At 27.5% G+C, this 23,398-nt stretch overlaps 1 protein-coding gene across 4 annotated transcripts; it reads right to left on the bottom strand.

The window, feature by feature from the left end:
* Positions 1–25: 25 nt before the first annotated feature.
* LOC148238392 (putative fatty acyl-CoA reductase CG5065) lies at positions 26–22,478 on the bottom strand. Of its 4 annotated transcripts, XM_088184604.1 has the most exons (13): positions 12,162–12,307; positions 9,404–9,423; positions 2,313–2,582; positions 2,094–2,251; positions 1,926–2,016; positions 1,710–1,855; positions 1,534–1,643; positions 1,390–1,473; positions 1,117–1,225; positions 968–1,044; positions 737–899; positions 417–674; positions 26–351 (listed from the first exon to the last, which is right to left on the bottom strand). In XM_088184604.1, the coding sequence occupies exons 3-13, from the start codon at positions 2,559–2,561 to the stop codon at positions 195–197; spliced, it is 1,602 nt and encodes a 533-aa protein (XP_088040730.1). In that variant the 5' UTR covers positions 2,562–2,582; positions 9,404–9,423; positions 12,162–12,307; the 3' UTR covers positions 26–194. The 4 variants fall into 4 exon arrangements, with proteins under 4 accessions (XP_088040730.1, XP_088040721.1, XP_088040739.1 ...); XM_088184595.1 differs by lacking the exons at positions 9,404–9,423; positions 12,162–12,307 and adding an exon at positions 22,431–22,478; XM_088184613.1 differs by lacking the exons at positions 9,404–9,423; positions 12,162–12,307 and adding an exon at positions 22,431–22,463 and having other exon boundaries at positions 2,313–2,542.
* Positions 22,479–23,398: the final 920 nt, after the last annotated feature.

Here is a 23,398-nt window from a genome sequence, read left to right as displayed (position 1 = left end):
TTGCTATGATAACAAAAAGACAAAATAACTAAAATGTTTTATTTTCAAAATATTGTTTTTTTGGATTAAAAATATAATAATAACATAAAAATAAATGTGAATGTTGTTTATGATAATTGTTCTAATATGTATGTCTTAGTATTTTAACTAAATTATATATTACACTAAATAGTTTATAGCTTAAACACTAATCATTATTTTTCAGATATTGACGCTAATACTGGCACAAAGCTTCCCAAATACTTGAAGACTGAATCAAAAGAGTCGAGGATGCTCGTCGAATAAGTCCAAAGCATCCACAAAAGCAACATGTAGAACAAGAATGAAGTAATTTGATCCAGATAATATAGCCTGAAAAAATGTATGGGTGATGAACAATATCACATTCATATTAAATATCACAGTTAATCTAATACCTTTTAAGTAACTTTCTCGCTCTCGGTAACGTAGCAGGATCTTCTTTACAGCAATACTCTCTAGCTCCCAAGATATAATTCTGCATGTACTTATTCCAATCGATATTTTCAACGTCAGTGTAAAAAACTTTGCGATCACATTCATTCAACCAAGTGGGTATTTCTTTTAATATATCATTAGTGAATTTCCATTGCCTTATCGTATAATATTGCAGTACTTCTAAACCGCCAGATATACGCTTTTGTGTTTTAACCATACTAAACATAAAAACATATTATAATAAACATTTAAAAACATCAATAAGTCATTCTCAACTTACAATGGCTTCTTCCTTAATAACACTAACAATAGATCGATTAAATACGCTGGAACGAAGTGGAAGAATATGACGCAGAGATAGTGTATTAACCAACTAGATTTTATTGAACCATCTGGATACCACAATGTTAAAGAGAATGGATTTTCATATAAATGTTTACGTCCTGTAATAAAATATTAATATTAATAATCTTAATCATTACAATATAATATACTGAAAAATAATACAAACCGATAGCCAAAGATTCTCCCCATGTTAATGGATTTACTTCTGATTGAGTTATATTACAAGTAATGGGTTGTTTTAGTCTGTAATATCAGTTAAAAACATTAAAAAAAATCATTTAAAATTATGATGATAATCTTATGGTTTATAGTTACTTTTTAGTGCCACCTCTCCATCCAAGTGTGATAAGAATATTTGCGCAAACATCAACGGGCATTATATCAGCATAATAATCTTCTTTGCAGTGCATTGATCGAATGACACCTGAGAATTTTATATATATATAATAAATGTCACTTTGCAAGATCTAGCTCCATTTTATTTTTAATTATTTATAAATATGATCGATCGAATTTATAATTATTTATTAATTAATAATTCTAATTGGACAAAATTTTAATGAAGTAATTTAAAATATCGTTCGAAACCTTTTCCAGCTCCCACAAGTAATCCAGTCGGTCCGTTAAGATTCTCAATCCAACCGGGAATAGGATCTCTCCAAGAAGCTATGACTAAAATAAAAATAAACAGCTATTATGCACTCCATGTAGAATAAATTAGCAATGTGTTACCTATTGAAGGTCGTGCTATGACTACTGGGAAAAACTTGGAATGATTTGCAACCAATTGTTCAGAAAGATTTTTACTGTACGCATACGTGTTTGGCAAGTCTCCAATCAATCTAAAATCATATTGCATCATTTTGTAATTGTTAATAGATTCTGATTCGTTATAGTTTAAATCTCACTGTGGCGTGATGCTCGTTAGTATGTCTTGATCCATCCATGATATCAAATCGATTATCTTTTCAGGATCATGCATGGACGGATAGCTGACTTCTTCAAGGACTTCCTTATCGCAATGGCAGTACGCGGTTGATACGTGGACGAATATCTATAAATATATTATAAAATAATTAACCACTTCATTCTTAATGACATATGTTACATAAAAAGGTATTTACATCTAAGTTTTCCATTTCTTTGGCGAACGTTAAAATCTTCTTTGTTCCTAGCGTGTTCGTGATAATAGCACCTTTCAAAGGTTGATCAAACCTGAAATGTAATTAGCAATTCATATTATACTTATTATAATAAGAGCATAATCATGAGTAATTATTTATATTTAATACCTGACGTTAGCGGCGCAGTGAAAAATTATGCCACATTCTTTAATCAGTTCTTGTTTATCTTGATGGGAAATCCCCAGTTCTTCTTGCAATACGTCGCCCTTGACTGCGTGTACGTTCTTCAGTCTTTCGGGATATGTGTCTCTTAGTCCATCGAAAACCTATAATTTTTTTATTTATATATACACTTATGGATATATAAGATTAATTTAAAAGACCTACTTGACAGTTTAAAAAGTCTTCCAGTCTGTCTTTCACGCATCTTCCTTTCTTCGGTCTAAGTAGAAGATACAGCTTTTCAGGAGGAGACACTCTCAGCAGTCTTTCCACCAAGACTTTACCCAAAAATCCAGTGGCTCCAGTAACCAAGATATTGCGGTTACCGTACCACTGTGCTATCTCAGAGACGCCATCGTCGTTTATGATCTTAAATTTTTCAGTCATCTTATCCTCTTCGTACATTAAAACCATTTATTTTAAGATCAGTTTGAACTGAAATAAATTTTATAAATATTATATTAATCAATAGTACAACTAGGAACGATAAACGCATGTGCGTGTCGCGTAACGTCGTCCTTGTCGTTCAAGAATATTATTTTTACATCAGTTAAAAAACCTCGAGTCTCATACCCGTAATTTAAAATTACTTACAAACATTATATAGTACTTGTATTTGCTACAAATTAGCTCAAAAATAATTTGTGAGATGTTTATATTTTTCACTTTAATTTTTTTAATAAAAATATATAACTCATCTCTTTGATAGTTTTCTTTGCCACAAAAAATTCTAGGTATGATTAAATTTCTAGGAAATATTTACCATGACTTTTTCTTTATAGAATAATATGTAGCTTCAGTATTTCAATAAACATTTAATAATAAACTATAAGAAAATATGTGTTCATAAAATATTATGAATTTTACTTTAAAATATAAAGGTATGAGTTTATATATTAGTAAATCTAATATATTCCTTTATTGTAATAATTTAGTGAATTTTATAGGGGATTTAGGAAAAATCTTTAATATATAAAAATAAAATTATTTTTATATATATGTTTTAACTTTTTATTTTGTACAATTATCTATTCGCTTATTAAATACATTAAACGAACAACAGTGACTTAAAACTTTAATTTTTTTAGCATACGTATAATGAAGGTTTTACTATTTTATTCCAAATATATAATTTTTTAGGCATGCCCTTCGTCGTTGTTCGTACAACTTTTTTAATATTATTTTGTACTATAATATTTACAAAATTGTTTATCTTTCATATTTTATATTTTTTGAATTATATAATTTGATATTTGCTAAATGTAAAATTAAAAAAATATTCATAAATGTTTTTTATTTATAATAATAGTAGTTTTAAATGTGTATTTATTACCTAGAAAATACTTTAAAAAAAGTAAATTCACCCCTCGCCGTTGATCGTACAACTTTTGTAATAATTTTGTGTATTATATTATTTACCCAAGCATATATTTATGTATTGTACAATAAGCTTATTAGCTTAGTAAAAAAGTTGCACAAACGACAGTAAATAAAGGATAATTTAATATTTTATTTCATTTTTATAAAATAAAAAATGCTTTTTGAGTTAAATGTGATTTATGTATTCGAAAAATATGTTTTACCAAAATGTGCCCTTCGTCGTTGTTGGTATAATTTATATAATTTTTTTTGTGACGTAATATTCACATAATTTATTTTTGTAATTTTTTTAAAATAATATCTTTGTTCTTTTTTATATAATACAATTAGCTATTAGCTTTGTATTAACAATATTAAATCAATGCTTTAATGGTTTATATTTGCTTTTATATAAATATATAATTAAAATATAGTGCTACTTATTTTTAATGTATATTACCGTGAAAACCTAGCTATGATTTATATGTTAAATATGCGCTTAATTTTCTTAAATATTTTATTTTATTATTTTTGGACAGTTTAATTAAATATTAGCTACAATACAAAATACAAATAAATAAAATAAATTACTAAAAAGGATTTTTATAGTTGATAATTATAGTTGAAAAATATAATACTCATTCTAGTACTCATTTTATTGTAAATTGTCTAAAAAACATTTGGTTATGATCTAAATATCCAACAAATATTGTTCGTCGTTGTTCGTACAACTTCTTTAATTATTTTTTGTATTATATTTACCCATGCTTATACTATGATATTGTACAATTTGCTATTTACTAATTAAACAAGTTATTAATAATTAAAAATGCACTTTTTATGTCAATACTTATAGTAACATATTATACTACTCATTTTTAATGTTTATTATATTAAAAAAGCTTTATTATGATTCATATAGCTTATTTTAATATTTTTTACAACATGTTATTCATGGTAGTTCGTACAACTACTTTAATTATTTTTTGTATTTATTTAATCACTTAAATTATTTTTTATCATATTTTATAATTTTGGATTATACCTTTAAAAATTAGCTAAAATACGAAATACAAAAATGAAAAATGTTTTTTATATTTTTAATTATAATTTGAATTTATAAATACTTTTGTGAATGCGTATTATCTAAATGCCTGTCGTTGTTGTTCGTACACTATATTTATTATTTTTTGTATTAGTATATTATTAACCAATGCTTATATTTTTATATGTAGCTATTAACTAATTAAATAAGTTAATCAAAATATATTTATAAAAATGCTTTTAAAGATTTTTTCTGTAATAGTTATGTTTGGGTATTAGTATTATTCATTTTTAATGTTTATTACACCAAAAAAGCTTTTTTATAGATCCAAAAAGCAAAAAAAAAACATTTTTAAACTGATGCTTCGTTGATGTATATTTTTTTTAATGTAGTGTTAACTATAAGACAATTTAGTTATTTATTTATTAATATTGTAAATTAAAAAGACCATCGTAATATAACAATTCGTCACGATGGTCGAAAATTTACACGAACGAATGCGTTTGAAGGCTATTTAAAATAAATATTTTATAGCTAAATTTATATTTGACATATGGTGGTACTTTTTTTTCTATATTATAACCTTTGAATATTTTTTAATTTGATTCACACATTAAAAAATATTTTTTTCCATTTATATTTATATATATATGCATTTTCTTTCATTATTAAAAATATTTTAATGTGAATTGCATAAATTAAATATAAAATTAAGCTCTATATTTTTATGTAAAGTGTAATAAAAAAAAACTTTGCTAATTGAATTAGGAGTTGAATAAAATAATAATTTTCTTAGTAAAATCTTATAATTAAAGAGAAAGAAAAAATATCGTTTGATAAAAACATGGTTTCTTTGATACACAGATTTATTTTAGATTGAGAAAAAAATACGTAGCTAACTAGAGGTCATTTACATTTGCCAATCAAATGGTAAGATTTCTATTGAATATGATTATTAAGCCTATAATTAATGCTGATTTATCCGACTAGGGAGTTATAGTTGATTTAACCAGTTTTAATTTATTATATTGAAGGAAATTCATACCACAAAATAATTTAGCGTACATGTAAATGAAACGTTTACCTACATTTTTTATATTATTAATAAAATTCCAAATGAAAAAATTGTAATACAGGGGGGCTACATTCAGAATCGCATAAGAAGTGTGTCACGAAAATAGCTATAATGCAAATTTACATATATACTACCTAGTGTGTTCGGTGTTAGATAAACTGTTCGAATATAAATATCCTCATAAAGTTAAAAGCACGCGGGCGGACGTGAATACAAAATTGTTCATTATTCATAATACATCATTGTACTAGGATGTGTATTGTAATATTTATAGTCTGCAAATAGCTGAGGGTCAGTAATAATAAATATTTCATTATTATGTGATAAGATTATATATTTGCAAGCTTTTTCAGTAGATAATGCATGCCTTTTATAAAAATAAAGTCGACCAATTAAATAATCTAAAAAATTAAAAAGGGAAACCTACATCACCTACCAATCTATGCTTGACTTAAAATAATGCTAATCAAGATTGAAATAAAGTACGCAACGATGGTCTATGAATATGATGAATATTTATGGTTTCTTGCAAAAATATATTTTTGCAAGAAACAATAAGATGAAGTACTCTTACATTATGAATCTAATTTATTTTTGCGCGTGCAATAACGTCGTTAAAAAATCAAATGTCAATTACGTATTAAAACAACTTTCGGCGTTCATGTACACTTGAAACAGTATTAAATGTTAAAACTCTTGTGTAATAATTATTAATATAAATTGCTTTTAGGACCGTCAAAAAGGCATATTTTGAAACGCACGTTTTACATTAGAACTGGAAAAAAATAGAACAATTCTACAAAATATTTTCGATATTCATTAAGTTCGGTTCTTGACCTCAAAGTATAAATTAGTAAGTCATATACCCGTCAAAACTGTATATTTAATTTATTGGTCGCTTACACTTTGACTACTGTACGTATCAGGGCAATCAACATATTACTTAAAAATGCTAAATATTAGACACGAAAAAATATTTTCGATTTTTCTCCATGAAGGTCGATGAATTTAGTATTTAATGAAACATGGCTTAGATTAATATTTCCTTAGTTGCCTGTTAAACTTTTAAATGCAAATTTAAAACATATTTCTCGTTTCTAGATAAAATGCGTATTTTCTAGAGCTCTGTAAAGTAATAAAATATTTCTACATGGAATTATTCAAAGACTCAATGGTAAACAAACTCCTTAGAAGCGGACAATATATTTAGATTATGTCGAAGATAAATACTAAAATATTGTATAAATACATCTCGTAAATATTTTTTATTATTTTTGCACATCAACTTAATTTATTTCTAACAGAAAGCTTTAAAAGGCAAGAACTTTAATAAGCGCGTTAAAAGCGTAATAAACAAATATGCCATTACGTATTTTATACGTGTAAATTATAGTGACGCCTGTTTTGGGCCTTAACAACTACAAATACTATTTAGTATTACATTAAAAACGCAGCACAAGTGCGAGGTTGCCAAACCCCTACATGTTTATATTCTAAAAAAGCAAATAAATTACACACCTACTTATTTACATTGGTCACCATGTCAAGACCAAGCGCATACCATTCACTTCTATTCCTAATTTACTTCCAACGAGAACTACAACTTCATATGGAAGAGGGTATATTCGATTTCGTACGCCAAGAAAGCAGCTGCTTCCCTTTTCACGTTCTGGTTCAACCCGTTGTTTGAAGAATTGGATTTTTTAGACGCAAACAAGGCTACGAGAATATCACGTATATTAAATAATTACGCAAATTGTTGCACAATATGATTAATCTATAAATAAATACCTTTAATTTATATATCTTAATATAAACGAACTGGCATTTAGGTAAGGTTAAAGGAAAGAAAAATAGATTAAGAGACTACATATTTTTATAAAAAAATCAATGTAACACATAGACAACATTTAATTTATGCTGTCTCAAAGTTTTAAAAAGCTGGTTAACAGCAGTCGAACCTTGATTTTGACTGTCATAGAATTTTAAAAAACTTGCAACGAAAACGAAAGATAATCGATCTCGATTAGAAAGTTAATACCAGAATATACAGACGCAATAGTGAGAATGATTTTGTAACAAGTAATTATAGAAAAAAAATAACAAGAAGGTGAAAAGTAGAGAGAGGGGTTTAAATCATCACCTAGTATATTATATATGTTCCTTCTGTATTGTTGAGATTTTGTGTAGAAACTGTTATATAAGAAAATATAGAGCTTTAATGTGGAAGTATGTCATTGCTAAATATGAAGGTTAAATTGGCAATTGAATTGAATTTTAGCAGTAATTAAAAAAAATTAAGCCACATTGCTTAAGTTAGTGTTTTATATACATATGTAAGACTAAAAGCTGAGAAAGCCTAATCTGTGGTGTTAAAATTAATTATTTAATCTTCCAGACAAGTTAAAAAAACACTAGGGTTCATAAAGGATTCGAAAATATTTATTTTATGTATTACACTTTTAGGTATTCAGGTATTATAATAAAAATAAGGTGAAAAGAAATCTCATTTAAAATTAAGAAGTAATTAATTAAAATTTATTATAATACAATCTTTATTTTTATTTTTGTGATCAATTCTAGTTATCTATAATATTTAACCAAATTAAATTAACTCATTAAGTGATAATAATGTTAGACTCAATGCACTTAAAACCATATATCTTGATAACGAAAATAAAGTTACAATTAGAACTTGAGTTATACGTAGTCTTTCAAATGAAGATCAAGCAAAAGGTTATAAACATATTTGCGGTTTTTTTACGGAACATTATTATAAAATTAACTGTTATTACATATATGTTTTACATAGTTAACATGTGCTTATCATAAATGTTTTGAAAATGACTTAATGGGGAAAAAAATTATGTTCTGTTTAATGAATCTAGTATGCTTAAGAATCAGGTATTGAGATTATGTCGTGAATACCCTTCATAAAAATATCATTAGTTACACAACCTTTCGGAAAAAAACAATCATTGGATACAAGATACACAGAATAATTAAATTATCGTTTTAAAGTTAACTACAGTTTTATAAAATTAGAAAAAATATATAATATTTTGAAGTAAATAAAATAATATTAAAATAATATTGGTTTTGTGTTTGTTCTAGAAATACTTTTTATTTATTTTTTAAGGGACAGTTTTAGTTGAATGATTTAAATTAAATAACGTAGATCGTATTTAAATTTCTCCTCACAGTTGATAGCCCTGCAACGAATTTATATATTTTATCGACCAATGCCAGCTTTAGTCGTTAAATGTTGACCAACAACTCGTTTGCGTCTTTGGTGTCCTAACAATTCAATAAAATATTTTTTTTAATTTTAATAATTTAATTCACGAATAAAAGCAGTTAATAAAAAAACTTTTCTCAAATAAATTTATCTACACATATCATTGAGTCTTTTGAATTACGCGTTTGTATTTTTACGAACAACAAAAATATTTTCGACCATGAAAATGATCAGTATAATAAATTAAAGTTTCGTTTCACGTTATAAAATTCAGACGAGGCTAAGTTGGTAATTTATGCAAAATTTACGCATTTTGTAATTTTTGCACAACCGTCGTGTAACGTATGTAAATTCCGATACGTAAAAAATGGCGAGGGTGTGTGTTACACAAAAACGTAGCCGGAGGCGCTTTAGTTCAAAATATTTATACAACGACCTAAGCATTTCCAAAATGTGGGTCAAACGCGAGAAAAAATTTGACCATGATGGGCATTTGTGCAATTGATCATACCAATTTTTTACGATCGAGAAACACTCACTTTCAGGTCCCATTAATCCCCTGCAATAAAATAAAAAAATCATCAATGAATATTTCGATGGAATTTCAAAGCTGTCTTTACAGGTTTAAAGAATATATAATACATTTTTATTTATATCATAGTGGTGTGTATTAAACATATATACTAATTTCTATAAATATACTGTTTAAAAGGCAGGTGAATAAAACAGGTATTATCTGAATAGGATGTAAAAGGTATTAAAATATTCACCATAGCGACGGAATGCGAATTTTAATAAAGGTAACTTAATAAAGCGTTATAAAAGTATGTTTAAAGGCGATTCATAAACATATCTATATAACGCTATATATCGATTATGAAAAATATTGTTGCAATATTTTAAATAGTGAAATAAAATTAAAATATTCTTACGATTAACTTTATAGTTACATAATCATTCATAATTAGTACTAAGCCTCAGATCGCAAATATTTTAAAACATACTAAACCTAATTGATAATGTTGCATATAAATTGATGAATAATTGAATATTTAATTAAACATTAAGCCAATATATTTAAAAAAATATTTTTTTTCTATATATTTACCAAATAATGTTTCTGAAAAAAAGTATTTATATTTTACACATACTACTAAAGATCGTAAAAGTTTAAATATAAAATATATTTTTATTTTTACTTCATAATTGTAATTATTTGAACAGCTTTCTTTTTGTATCGGGACGTCTAATTAACATAGCTTATTTTTTATTTTTTATTGATTTTTAAATAAGCAAAATTTAATAGTTACTATGAAAAATCGTGAAACGGAAAAATAACATGGTATATTTTTTTATATTGGAATTTTATGAATTGCTATTTTAAATTTTTTGTTTTTTTTTCTACAGTTGCCATCGAGTAAAAAATGACTAACTAACTAAGCATATATATGTTTAATTTCATGTTTTAAAAAGTTTAATAAAACTTGACACAAACTACAGAAGATCGTTGTTAAAACGTTGTTAAAAATATTATTTTCTTATACTTAATCAATATTTACGAATAAGTAACATTTTAAAAAATTTGGTCAAAATATGATACGATTACGGAAAATCGTAAAATTTGTAAGGAATTAAAACAATATATCACTGATTATTATTTATGAATTATAATGTTATTTTTCAATAGCTGCCATTAAGTAAAAAAAGGCTAATCAACTACATATGTACAAGTATCTTAAAAAAATGTAATACAACTTAGTACAAACTATAGAAGATCGTTGTTAAGACGTTGTCAAAAAAAACCTATTCTATATCAATATTTACGAATTACGTTTATGCTTTTTTTTAACAACTGCCATTTTATAATCAAAGAGTTAATAAACTTAACTTATATATTCACAAATTATGCTACATAGCAACTACACGGTTACAGAAAATCGTAAAATTTGAAGAAAACTGTATTTTTTTATTTAGGATCAATATCAGCATAATAATATTTCTTAATACTTTTATTAAACTAATAATATTATTTCATTTATGGCTAATAAGTCAAGCCTATAAAATTTGATACAAACTACGAAAAATTGTAAAATATGTAAATATATAATATTTTTTTAGCATAAATCAATATTTATGAATTACGATTTTAAAACACACAAAAATATATACAAGTCTAATTTACAATAAAGTTTAATCAAAATTGCATATAAATAGCGTAAAAGCGAAATAATTTTACTTTTGATTTAAAAAATGGTTGCTAATCAGTTTAGTTCATATATTTACAAAACATTGTTTAAAAAAAGTGTAATCAAAATTATATATTATACAAACTTAGGAAGATTGGAAAACTTGTAAGAAATTAAATAATTTTTTTTAACTACGATCAATATCAGCAAGTATTAACTACCATTTTGTGATACTATGACCTTTAATTTTAAGTGAATGTTGCAAAAAAAATTATCAAAATTTGAAGCGAATTACTAAAGATAGTAAAAGTTGTAAAATATATTTTTTTTTATATTTTTGCCTAATATTTTAGATTTATTTATAAGTAAATTGCTTTAAAAAGTTGAATCTACATTTAATACAAACTATGTAAGATAAAAAAGTCAAAAAAATTATATGTGATTAATATTAGTGAGTAACGGTTTTTAATATTATTATTTTTATCGCTGCCATTTTGTAAAACGGTGGCTAATAAATATAGTATATATATACACAAAGCATTTTTAAAAAGATGGCATAAAATCGTAGGAAAAATAAATTCAATTCAATAGAAAATATTTTTTTTAATAAAAATCTGACCGTTACATTATTGCTGGAATTTTAATTTAATTAAGGTAACAATAATAATAAAAGATATTTGAAATTAAAATATTCAATATAAAAAAGTATTTTTATAGTAAATTCTAAAAATATTATTTAACCTTAACACCTTTAACATTAAAAATTTATTTTGAATAAAAATAGTTGCTCGCAATTTTCCACATGCAAATGCGTAATTATTTATATTATATTACAATATTGTATTTGTAATCGTTTTTATAAAAAAAAAAAAACAATATATAAATATATACACTTTTTATCACAATCACTTTATTTTTTTATATATATATATATATAAAACTAAAAGTTTTTTAAATTTTTGATCACATGGCTTACGTGACAAATGCCATAAAACTCATAAAAATAATTAACATTATTTAAAACTTTACTTAAAGGCTATAGGGTCATAGCATAACAGCCAACCGGTACATTTACTGTTATCACGTCTTTAAAAAAAAAAAAAAATCTAACCGAAAAATCACAATCACGCCCGGAGAGTTCACACCCTCTTCACCAGACTCTCGCCGAAAAACTGGTGAATAAATTCTCGATCAAAGACAGCCGACAAAAAATCGAATGTCACGCGACTATATCGGCTAAGGTTTGACCGAACACTCGGCAGAGAAGCTGAGGCCGGTTTTTGGACTAGCGGTGAAAAGAAATGGACTGGTCATGGAGTCTGTTGCATCATCGAGATATTCGATAATCTGAATGACGACACGAATAGTCCGAAGACACAATTACTATTCGACGATCCATGGGCGTCTTGCGCAAAATGAGACACAAGGTTCTCCATTTAGGGTCAGGCGCATTAATTTTCATTGTTATGGTATGTGTTGTCCTAAACAACACCCACCGTTGAAAAAAGGGAAATTGGGTAATATCATAAATGGATGTAAATCGTGGGAGAAAAGGGCACTAGGTTATGAAATTTATAGAAACTTATAAACGCCCTTGATACGCAGAAAAAATGCTATTTATTCATAATTTTTTCAAATTAAAAATCTAACATAAAATTACTTTACCTCAGATATATAATAAATAATCGCATTGACAGTTTAATAGTGATTATAAAAATATGTATATTCTGTCTGGACCACCCAAAACTGTTTACTAATAACAATTAACGTGCTTAATAGTGTCGACACATACAAAATAATGTGCACCTGAAAGCATTTAACGGTAGCTTATAATATAAACGGTCAATCACAAATATCGTCACTGAATTACAAAATTCCAGAGCGTAACAAGAAGCATACTACTAGCTTCAATGGGCCAAACAGTTCAATAAAATATGAATTAAACAAATACAAATATTCTAGCTCCACCCCAAAGCATTTGTATTAGCAAAATATTAAGTAATAGGAGAGGCGTTTTTTCTCAATAGTATATAAAGAAGAACTCTGTCATAATTCTTCACTTATATTCAGAATCTTACAAACTCCCTTTTGGACAACCACTTCGCTTTCGACTTGGAATATACGAGAATATAACCCAAACAATAAATTGCCATATCGCATCATTACTATTTTTTAAATTATTTCTGTTACAAAAAATAAGCTATGCAACTATAGATATGCACTATAAAATAACAATTAGTCTGTTACCGCCCCAAATTATCTCATGGACCAGAAGGTCGAATATAGGAATGGCGAAATACCTCTTCTAATACGGCGTACAAAAATCACTTCAATCAGAAACTTTGATTTAAAACTTGACCTTTCCACCATTTTCGACTTGAAACAAATTAAACTCGCACCAAGCGGAGCTACGCCAAATCGACCGAGACTACTCTTAAAATACTGATAAATGTACCTACTTCACTTAGGTTTTAATCTGAATTGGAGAGTTTGACTATGTGATGCAGTACAAATAATTGCACAAAACTTTGTATGTATAAAAGTAAAAGTAAGCTATTATTATGTTAATTAATGTTTTTTCTTATGGACTTCTTTTGGTGTGGGTTTTTTCTACGTAGGTTAAATTAATGTGTTTCTTTAGTCTAATAAATATAGTATGTGCAATATAAATAATAATAAGTATTTTTTATGCTAATAGAGACTAAGTTTGTTTTTTTATTTAGTTACGAAAGATAAACTGAAATTGTTTAATCTTTTAAAATATATTGAATATCAAAACTTTAACTTACTTAACACATAATTTAGTAAGCATCATATAAGTTTAAATTAATCGAAACAAACATAATTGAAATATAAACCTTTAATGATCGAGAAGGTAACTTAATATTTGTCATTTAAGAACTAATATGTTGAAAACAAGTTTATGGAATAAAAATTGTTTTTACATGATTTAACTTAAATTTACTTAATAAAATACATTTAATAATATTAAAATTATCACAAATAAATAGGAATATACTATTAGTTTAATAATTTAATTCAACCTGTGACAAACGTCTTACTTTAAAATGCAATTAGATATAAAACTTTTCAGTGTAAATAGCTTAATACAACTGTGTCACAATATGTAGATGTAACATTTCATTGACATTTAACATGAAAGAATGATGATGGCACTAAAATGTTTAGAGTAAATTGTAATTTATCTCCCATTAAATAAATAAAATTAACGTAAAACAGATTGCATCGTAATACAGCATATTTTTATTAATTATTTAAAAAACCTATAAATATTAAAAATAATACTAGAAAGCTTCACATTCTATAAAAAAAATATGATAATACCACTACAGCAAATTATAGTATTCTCGCAACTTTTATGACTAATATTTCAACCATAAAAATCAGTTCGTCTAAATTTTACTTATTATTAAGAAACAATTTAGGAATAAAAGTGTGTCTTATAAAATTGACAATATTATTTGATATGCCTATGCTATATTTTTTTATCAAAAATTTTCAAATTAAATATTGTGTAAACTTTGATTTCATGTAACATTTACTTCCTCATTTTAAATCTGAATCATATTTTACATTCCTCCATTTTTTTAACATCTAAAATTGGTGAAAAATATTAATATTTGTAATAATGTACATAAAGTACATATATATTTGCGAATAAATGACAAAATAATTTTAATGTTGAGCAAAACATTATACTTCCTACTAAAATTATTACATTACATTAAACTAAAATATTTTTGCTCTTTGACTTATCTTTACAGGTGAAACTATTTTGTTACCGTTATATATCTGGCAATAAGGTGTGAATAAAAGTGCCAAATAATCGGCTTGTTAGTGAGTCATCTTTATGTAATGACGTAATTGGTAAAAGAATCGCGAGTTAAACGAAAACATTTTATCGCAAGCAATTTACTGGATAATTGTTTCGTTCCTCAATTAGATAAAAAATATTAAATTATTTTATCTTAGTTTTAAAACTAAAATGTTCGACTAAGTATCAAATTAAAATGTTAACTAAGTCTAGAGACATTTTAGTTTAATATTTAGTTAATCGAAAAACAAATTTATAAAATAATTATGTGCTATGAAAATAGTTAATAATTAGTCGCATATAAAAAAGATCCTTTCATAATTGTTTTAAAAATCATATTACTATATTTAATTTTTTTAAATTAAATATTGTATACGATATTTAAAATTATCATTTGTTTTTTTTTATTAATCATTGTTATGATTTAAAATTCTCATAAACAATTTATATTATTTTATATATATACCTTATAAAAACATGCGTCAGTCTGTCTGTTTGTCTGCTTATCACAAGGATTCTTCTAAAACTGTGAGCAGTAGTTACGCCACATTTGCACATATCACTCTGGCTGCCGATTCTAGGTCAACTGTGCTATTTTCAACTTTTATATTCAGTTGAAAGATGAGATAAACAGCGACGTACTGACGACCGATTACGTGTTATTTTGATGCGCGAAGACAAAAGACTAAAAATATTATATATAGCCAAATTTTAAAATAAATTTGTAACAAAAAATATAATGAATAAATAGTGAGTTTGAATATATCATGGGCTAAGCTAAGTAATAAATCTAGTATAAATATAAAATGGTGCAAATATACAATTGGCTAAAACAAATCTAAGCATAATTACATATTTGTGTCTTAAGTAATACATTCTTAAATTAACCAGAGAATATACATTTACAGTAAAAAAATACTAATATATTATTTACATATCTGTTTCGTTCATTTTACTAGTACTTTATTATCGGTTCTGTCTGGGATTTGGACATATTTTATTATATAGTTGATAAAATACTTAATAGCTCATGATTGAAATGATATTTTGAGCTAAAAATTTGATTTATACAAATTCGAGTGAAATTTCATGACGCCAGAGCTCACTGTACAAGAGTTTTTGTGCTTGAGCAACATTTTTTAACGGAAATTGGAAAGAGGCGGTTCATAACTTAAAAATGCTGCTAGTGAAATTTATTCACATTATTTTTATTAATTATATAATTATGTTAATTATAAAAATAGTTATATAAAACAGTTAAGCAAATCAATATGAAGTTTAAAAACATATTAGACTCGCTTCGAAATAAAACTGCGTCTCATTAGAAAGAAAACGAGCCATATTATTGCAGGAAATGCAGCAATCGGCAACTGTACTTTTTTAGGTCAAACGCCTAAGGTCGTTTTGGAATTTTCGGAACCAAGCCTCCGCACGAGTGGCTCATAACCATCGGTTTGCGAGCTCATAATTGGTTCATTTCAACGCCATAAATTTGCCACCAAACAAAACATTTTACGTGAATGTTGTCACGTCGTTTTTTAACCAGATAACGACCCGAGTTTGACGGTGAAATTGCCCAACAAGACCGGATTCCGTGGACAACAACAAAAAAGTTCACATTAATATTCAAGAGCTGATGCAATCGATCTGATGATCCAGAACCTGAAGAACAATTTCGGCCAAGGTGATTGGCGAAACAGTATTAATTTCGTACTCGTTCACGTACGATAAAAAATGCAGCAACTGTATACTTATGTAAGCACGCGACATAAATCAATTAAATGACGTATCAATATTGATTGACAACCGGTTGACGACCACTGGTGCAACTGATTTAATTATAACAACAAAGGCAGCTGTTATATAATATGTAAAACAATAGCTGTTAATGTAATGTAATGAATGGCTGCAATATGTGAAAGCACATAGTGTGAATTTTCGCATGGAAAACTCGAATAAGTATTTTGTTTTTAATTGAATCATTTATTTGTGAATCGGGCCCCAGGAATTTGTCTACTCCTACCCCCACCCCCTCCTCTCGTCAGGCCTGCAGACGCCAATTACCTGGATCATAATCTTCGTTTATCTTTTGGAATAATCCACGTATGCCACCCATCATGTCAAAATATACTGTTATTTTATTATTTTTTTCAAATAATAAATTCTAGATTTTGTTGAAAGTAAATTCAATTGTTCCAGTCGTGAGCGGAGAAATTTAGTTGTTGCTTTGATAAATTAAGTTCGTAAACCTCACTTTGTTGAATTAAATGTGGTTTATTTTTGTCGTCATAACTTTCATCGCTCGAAGATGATGACAGTTTCCTCGAGATAGAAGCAATGGGTTCTTCATGATGGATGGTGGAGTCGGCACTGGTATGTCAGAACTACATATGTAAATTATGGCAGGCAGAAGGTTCGGATATTAAATTTAATGTTTATTTTTACTTGAGAATCCTGTGACGTCAGTAAGGCAGAAATAGCAATATAATTGGTTCTATCGACATTATTGTAACACAAAATGACATCGTTCTTCCTTTTTCTACATGAAAAAGGAATCACTGAGCTAGGTTTACCTTACAAGATGTGCAGCAAACATGAGGAGCACATGATAAGTCTTAATCAGCAATATGGCACCCAAAGTAGTGAAAATATCCAGTTTTAATATTTAGAGTTTTATTATTTCTCTGTTTGATATACATATATGTTCCACATATGTAACAAAAACTATGTATTCCAGTGTCTTGAGCTGCTCCTAAACATTTTACTAAGTGCACTTTTTCACTAAACCTGACAATTTACCACGAGGTATCTGTCAGTTGACTGATTGGTGCAAAAATAAAAAAATATAACCCACATACTATATATTTTTTAAATATATATATACCTAGCTGACGTGATAGAATTTTTGTTTTCGAATTTGAATTTATTGCTTTTAGTCGGTAAAATATGCTAGCGATCAATTGCTGGCTATAATTGTTTATGCGATCAATTGACGCGGCGATAAACTGCTTGCAATCAATTTGTTGGGGAATTATTGGTAGATTTTTCTTTCCTTAACTATAAAATTCTTTAACTATAATACATCATCTGGCTTTGCCTTAATCACAGTGCAAATTCTGAAAGAGCTTTCTCAAAAAAATATATTGAAATTCATGCACTAATGTAATGCTACATTTAGACTTCAATTTATACTACAACAATTTAAGATTGCTAAAATGATGACAATTCTCAAACCAGGAAACAGTGGCGTAGCTAGGGTATGTACCCAGGGCGATCCTTAAAATTGCCGCCCCCCTCCTCATACATTTTATGCAGGGTCATAAAATCTGCATTTCCTAAAATAATAAATTGGTTATTATTAACCTCTTGTTATTCGTGGATTTATATATATTGTAGTAAATTCAGGGTTAAGAACCACGGCCCGCCCCTTCCACCCCCCCCCCCCCCATAGCTACGCCACTGCCAGGAAAGCCGCTAGACAGTTTTGAGATCACTTTCTGTGATCTCAAAACTGTCCGAGAATTTGTTTTAGAAGAATAAAATAATGAATTAAGAAGAATCAAATATAAAAAAAGCCATTATATAGATCTCTTACTTGTATTATACAGCTTATATTTCATATCTTACATTTTCGCCTAAAATTTTAGAGGGAGATTCAAATATGCTTTTTCAACTGGAGTCCCGCAAGGCACTGCTCTCGGACCTACCCTGTATCTATCGTACACTGCAGATATTCATGAATATCCATGAAATAAAATTGCAACTTTTACTACTGAAACCGAATCAGCAATTTAATAAAGCGTTGGCGCATTAGGCTTAATGAAAGAAAATCATAGAATATAAATTTCTAATTCAAGGAAAAATCCTCTTCCTGTTTTAGTAAATTTAAAAATGTTTCCCTGTGTGAATACAATAAAGTATCCATAAGGGTCTTAGAATTCTAAGCTTCTTTGAAAGCTCTGAATCTTCTTAACACACACAGGTGTATGACAGTTGAGGAGAGCGAAACTAATTGTCCTTTTCAAACGATTAAGGACAGCTTAATGATGACGAAAAACATTTCAAAAGCAGTGTGTGGGTATCATTACATGTTATACACCGGACAATAACTGTTCAGATTAATGTATTATTAATAATAAAAAAAATACAAAAGTTAGGTTATAATAATATGAGTACCGCAGAGATCCAATTTGGATGCTCTGATCTTTCTTAGCTTTATCAATGTTTTGCTTGAGGCGTTAGAAAACAACTCATTACACTCGCGACGTTTTAAAATTATTTAATTAATAATTAGAGTCGCGATTGCATCTGTTATCCTTGCCATTACGGCCAAGATGTCAGTGCTTAAAAATATTCTCCTTTCACGAGCCATCCAGATCCTAATTGAGCTTGCCAGATATAAAATGTTTATCTAAGAACTTATGTGGGAAGATACAAATCTATTTTAGGTGTACACTACTATTTTTAATAAAATCTAAAATGGTAATGCATGTCATTTCCTTCAGTTTTAATTGGCTTCTTTCACTGATACTTTATAAGTAAATACCGATTCCGAATCAAATAGTTTTTATTTTTACCGGAACTGTCCCGCGTAATCTAAGACGTCTGGTCACTTCAGCTTATACTGATTTTCATTTTATAACTCGTTTTATTAACTTTTGACACGGAAACGTGACTCGGTGTCTGTGAAATTCGGTCAATCATATGGTTGCGCCAAAACCGCACAAAAGTATAAAATTATTCTTTTAAAGAACTAAATATATAGCAGACATTATACGTGTGGGTTTATTTAGTATAGTTAATTAATAATAATTTAATAAGTGCACTGTTCTGAATCATTACCGAAGATTGTGGTGTGTAATTTTCTGCGTATGATATGGCATGATGAAGCATTAATTTTATAAACACACTGTTTATAGCCACTCCATTCAAGGTGCTACAGTGTTACGTGAAAGTATTTATAACGGTGCAATAATCACTGTGGTTATAGGGACATTTTGTGGTTTTTAAAATGAGCATCAAGAGTTATTGTGTCGAAAATATTCTCACATTCTTAAATGCCACTTATTTGTGTGTAAAACATTGAAAGGGTTAAACTTATTGCATTATTTTTGACCTAGATTTGAGAGTTAAGCTTCATTATAAAAAGATTTAACATTGAAAAGCAGTTTTGCCAAAGGGTTTCGTTTTTTATTATGAAATACTGGCCTCGAAAACGAGTTTTCGCAATTTTTTGAACCACCCTGTAGCGCGTTACTGGATATATAATAATAATGTGCGTGCGCGAAGTTCACGTGTGAAACGAAGACGACTATCGATAGCCTCAATAACATAATAATTATTGTGCAACAATTATTGTTCGGGTGGTCGTGAGTAAAATAATGTCAGAGACCGTCATTGATTGATAGCTGTGAAATAACTATACTTAAAAAAAACGTTAATGCCATAATATCACATAATATCAGGTAATAAAAAATTATATATGCTTAACATTTTTAATAAGAAATGCAATATTTACATATTGCATATTTTTCATCCTTTATTTAATATACATATATGAGCCGTTGATTTTGAAAGTGGGGCAAGTCCATTTTGTTAAAAAAAAAGAGTTAGAGCTAATTTTCAGCAGAAGTTATCTTAAATTTCTGTTTTTAATCAATTCACAAACATATATATGTATATTATTAATAACAGTGCAAAATTTTTACTAATAATTTATTTTGGTCAATGATATGAAGTCATTTAATGAAATACTATTAATTTTAAAATCAAAACAATAAAAAAATGACAACTGACTGGCCAACTTTTGCCCCCCCCCCCCCTACCCTAAAAAACCTTAAATAACGTTCATGATTCTAAACCAGAAGTTCTTGGGTAATCTTTCAAATAAAAATAAAAAAAATACTTTTTTTTTTTTATCCAGTAGATATATATTTTTACCAGTGAAATGATAATTTATCTGGCAGCTACTGTTACAATTCTATGATTTCAACTTTTTCATATGTAGTAGTATATACATTTACATATTTATCATTGTTTATTTACCTGCGATGTGTAAATGTTACAGTGAATATATATTTTTCAATGAAGTTATATTTTCACTAGTGAAATCCTAATAAATTTTCACAAATAGACATATATATTTCTAATAACAAAAATATAATTGAATTATTAGGGACTAGTAAAAACTATATACTGCTCTAAAATATTTATTTTTTTGACAGTTGCGAAACGTTCATAAGCTGTTTAAACCCAAACCTAACCTAATAAAAGGTTTAAAATTTTCATTAGGTCAAATACAAACTAAGCCAACTCATCTCTCAGGGAAAAATAAGCGGTAGAATAAGTACAGATAGATATCGCATTTCACATATTGCTCCATAGTTTGTCTGCATTTTGATATTACACTATGTTTTAAAAATATTATGACTATTCTTACCGATATTAATATGTACTTATAATATAAAATGACTGATCAAAGTATGTTCAAATCGAATTTTGGTCAATAGGAGGGCGCAAAAACAATTATTACTTCTCAGAAGGCAAAAATTCACGTCAAAAGTAATAAAATCGTGTCGGCGTCGGCGCAGTGGGAACGCTCGGTAACGAGCGTTCCCACTGCGGCGGCGACGGCACGATTTTATTGCTTTTGACGTGGATTTTTGACTTCTGAGAAGGGATAATTGTTTTTTGCGCTTTCCTATTGGTCAAAATTCGATTTAGTGTGCCTCATTCGATTCTCACTAATTGTAAGCAGTGATATTGTTTAAAAAAGTAACGTCTGCGACGTTGACGGCACGATTTTATTGCTTTTGACGAGGATTCTTAATCTTGAATTTGTTCAGAAAACGTATCTTATTTAATGAAATATTTTGAATTTTATTAAATCTGAATAAAAATTATATATAAATCAAAGCGAAAAAATGAAAACTGTTCTTAACTTATTTTGTAAAAACTTCTTTGTAAGGAAATGTTTTTTATCTATTAATCAAATTTGTTTTTAATATATTTTTCATGAATCATTTAAACAATAATACACAACACATATTAAATTATCTTAAAACTTATTGTAATGTGTGTATCATTTATTACAAAATTATTTAATTATTAAAAATAATTTGCATTTACAAATAAAGCTTATACATTTTTGTGATACTATCTACATCTGTAAAAAATAGCTTATAATTTACAGCTAAACCGGATGCAGGTAAATTAAAATAATCTTAAGATGTTCTTACACAATATCTTACATCGTAAATAATTAAAAAAATAACTCACCATCAATTGATAAAAAAAAATGATACACACAAAGGAAAAACCTACACATGACTCACAAATCTAACGAATCATTTTTCACACGAATCAAGTGATTTATTTTACATATATTAATATAATCCTTCATATGTCACGGATGTGTTATGAATTTATGCATAAAAAAAAACGAATAAATTCATCACAAAAGAACAATTCAAGTGATAACAACGATCGGAAAAGCGCGAAACCCGAATGTCATAAATATCATAGGTAATTATCATATGTTCACACCTTAATCCAAGACGACCGATCACCACAATGTGTAACTGGCAACTGTGTATCTCTACTTCGAATACAATATATATTCGCAGTGATAAAGTAAGATCGGCTCTTGTTTTTGTCGTGTGTATGAATATTTACGGAAATTCTCAAGCCTACGTGCGGAATTTTAATTTAATTATCCAATCGTTGGTTCACATGCATTATAATCGACATGTATGTTACTGATGTATTGAAACATCAATGGCTGAGTGCCGACGTATTTGTTTCGAAATATAAAATATGAATCGCTCTAATCTTGTAATTCACGCGATGGGTTTTTAAGATCTGATTGCATTGTTTTAAGGTATTTTAAATATTTCAAGAAGCATTGTCTGCTTCTTGTATGTAATATTGTAAAAGTAGTATATTTCACACTGTGACGCTACTTTCTTAGCTCTATAAAAGTGACTTAAGTACAACGCTCTGTATCTTTATCGTCTGACCAGCGACGATTTTGGAAGAACAGACTTTTTTAATACGTGTATGATGATTTATTCATCCAGATTGTCAATGATGTCTTTTTCATGAAATATTAGTACGAGAGACCAGTTACTTATTGGCGGAGATATGAAACTCATTTCTCTTTTAATATATTTATATAACTCCAATGGAAAAAAGACCAAATAAAACTATTTTTCTTATATGATTTTAACAAGTCCTTGCGACAATATTCGTTTACATATAATCCTGACGCAGCAATAAATAAAACTATATTTATTTAGTATAAAAATGACCATGTTCAAACTTTCTTGATTAATTATTTCTTATTGCTTTCGATTCTAAACTAGTAAAAGTAAGCTGAAACTTTCCAAAACGCCGTTCCAGTAAAATACTTAGAAATATTTGTTTTTTAATATTATTACAAATCTGACTATCATGACTTTTCACCAGAGCTTTAGTCAAAACTTATTTGTTTTTAGTGTGTAAATCAGCGGCGT

This window comes from Plectrocnemia conspersa, unplaced genomic scaffold (genome assembly GCF_051122295.1).
Source record: "Plectrocnemia conspersa isolate PC_06_02 unplaced genomic scaffold, ASM5112229v1 ptg000001l, whole genome shotgun sequence".
Classification (NCBI taxonomy): Eukaryota; Metazoa; Arthropoda; class Insecta; order Trichoptera; family Polycentropodidae; genus Plectrocnemia; species Plectrocnemia conspersa.
The sequence above is the reverse complement of the archived record's forward strand: the minus strand, read 5'-3'. Positions and strand labels throughout refer to the sequence as shown.